Below are 2,060 nucleotides of genomic sequence, written 5' to 3' on the forward strand. Positions count from 1 at the left end.
ATTTTCAATCTGAAAGCATAAATAATGAAATCAAAAGAGGCCTAATTATTAAAAAATTATGAATATCATATCTTCATTGTCGAAGTTAGCTAAAGATTGTTAAACAAATATTAATATACATTTTTTACTCGTATTATAATTCCCTGATTCGGTGATTTTATTCATACAAGACAAGCATGAACAAAATAATTATGATTCTATATTCCTCCGTCGCCTCCCTCGCCTCGAACGGATCGAAATAATTAAACAAATAAAATGTCCAACACCCGGCTTAAATTAAAAACCTTGCGCACCATCCCCATTTCAAACCAGAGCAACCTCCACCAATGCCGAACTCATCAGACCGCAGACCTCACATCGCCCTCATGCCCACTCCCGGCATGGGCCACTTGATCCCCTTCGTCGAGCTCGCCAAGCTCCTTGTCGACCGCCACCACCTCGCCGTCACCATCATCAACATGGCCGAATCCTCCAACCAAGCACAAGACTCCTTCCTCTCTTCGCTCCCCTCCTTCATCACCTCCCTCTCCCTCCCACCCTCCCCTCTCCACGATCTCCCCGCCGATTCACGCCTCGAAACCTACATCACCGTTGCCACCACTCGTTCCCTCCCCGCACTACGTTCCCTTCTCACCTCCCTCCTCTCCACCACCCCTCTCGTCGCCTTCGTAGCCGATCTCTTCGGCACCCCAGCCTTCGATGCCGCCATCGAACTCGCCATTCCTCACTACCTCTTCATCCCCACTAATTTCCTCTTCCTCACCATGTTATTAGAGCTTCCAGCCCTACCATTAACCGTCGACTACTTCTGGCAGCTGACCGACCCCATCCAGCTCCCAGGATTCGTACCTATTCCCGGCCCCGATGTCCTCGATCCTATTCAGGACAGGACCGACGAGTGCTACAAATTGATCCTGCTTCACGCAAAGCGTTACCGCGAGGCTAAAGGGATTCTGGTCAACACATTTGTCGAGATCGAGCCAGAAGCCGCCGATCTTCTCATGGCTGACAATCCCGGGAGGCCGCCGGTGTACCCAATAGGCCCGCTTATACAAATCGGCCGGCAGCCCCACGCGGAGCGTGCGGAATGCCTGAAATGGCTGGACGCTCAGCCGGACAAATCAGTTGTGTTCGTGTCATTCGGTAGCGGCGGTACGCTATCGACAGAGCAAACGCAAGAGGTAGCCCTAGGTCTCGAGGCGAGCGGACAACGATTCCTGTGGGTGGTGCGGAGCCCGAGCGACAAGGACTCATCTGCCACGTATTTTACGGCGAGGAGCGCTGAGGATCCGTTGGGGTATCTTCCGGATGGGTTTTTAACCCGCACAATGAATTTCGGCTTGATAGTCCCGTCATGGGCTCCGCAGATTGAGGTTCTAGGGCACAATGCGACGGGAGGATTTGTGTCGCACTGCGGGTGGAACTCAACACTGGAGAGCGTGGCGCACGGCGTGCCTTTGATAGCGTGGCCGTTGTTCGCGGAGCAAAAAATGAATGCGGTGGTGCTGACGGGGGGAGTGAAGGTGGCGATGAGGCCGAAGACGAGGGAGGATGGGGTGGTGGATAGGGAGGAGGTTGGGAGGGTGGTGAGGGAGTTGTTGGTTGGGGAGGAAGGGAAGGTTATCAGGAGGAGGGTGGAGGAATTGAAGGAGGCGGCGGCCATGGCTTTGAGTGAGGAAGGGTCTTCTTCAAAGGCGCTTGCCGAAGTGGCGAACAAGTGGAAGAGCTTTTCATCAATGGCTTAGGGTCTGTTTGGGGCAGCTGCAGCTTATCCAGCTTCTGCTGATAAGCAGCTTATCCTGATAATCTGCTGATGAGCAGCTGATCCGGATAAGCTGTCTGGCTGTTTGGTTGGCGCTTATGGAAAACAACTGATTGTGAAAAATTGACCATTTTGCCCCTGTTCTGAATAAGCAGTTTAACTGTTTGGTTAGTGCGTTTTGTAAACAGCTTATTTGGAAGTTTTTTTTCTTTAAATGTATAATCTGTGCAGCAGAATCTATTCTTCTCTAAACAAAATTAAAGATAAATATTCAGACAAGAAAATACCAAAAAGTTGA

General features: G+C 50.9%; 1 protein-coding gene across 1 annotated transcript; it reads left to right on the forward strand.

Moving 5' to 3' along the window:
• The first annotated feature begins 210 nt into the window (after window positions 1-210).
• Window positions 211-1,774, forward strand: LOC110035279 (hydroquinone glucosyltransferase-like). Its single transcript, XM_020739513.1, has one exon. It carries the CDS (start codon window positions 327-329, stop codon window positions 1,743-1,745), a length of 1,419 nt encoding a protein of 472 aa, XP_020595172.1. The 5' UTR covers window positions 211-326; the 3' UTR covers window positions 1,746-1,774.
• Window positions 1,775-2,060: the final 286 nt, after the last annotated feature.

The sequence above is a fragment of the Phalaenopsis equestris genome, unplaced genomic scaffold (assembly GCF_001263595.1).
Source record: "Phalaenopsis equestris unplaced genomic scaffold, ASM126359v1 Scaffold000002, whole genome shotgun sequence".
NCBI lineage: Eukaryota > Viridiplantae > Streptophyta > Magnoliopsida > Asparagales > Orchidaceae > Phalaenopsis > Phalaenopsis equestris.

What these genes read in the sequence shown, in the direction of transcription:
- LOC110035279 (XM_020739513.1), top strand. Translation starts at nt 327, where the DNA reads ATGCCGAACTCATCAGACCGCAGACCTCACATCGCCCTCATGCCCACT.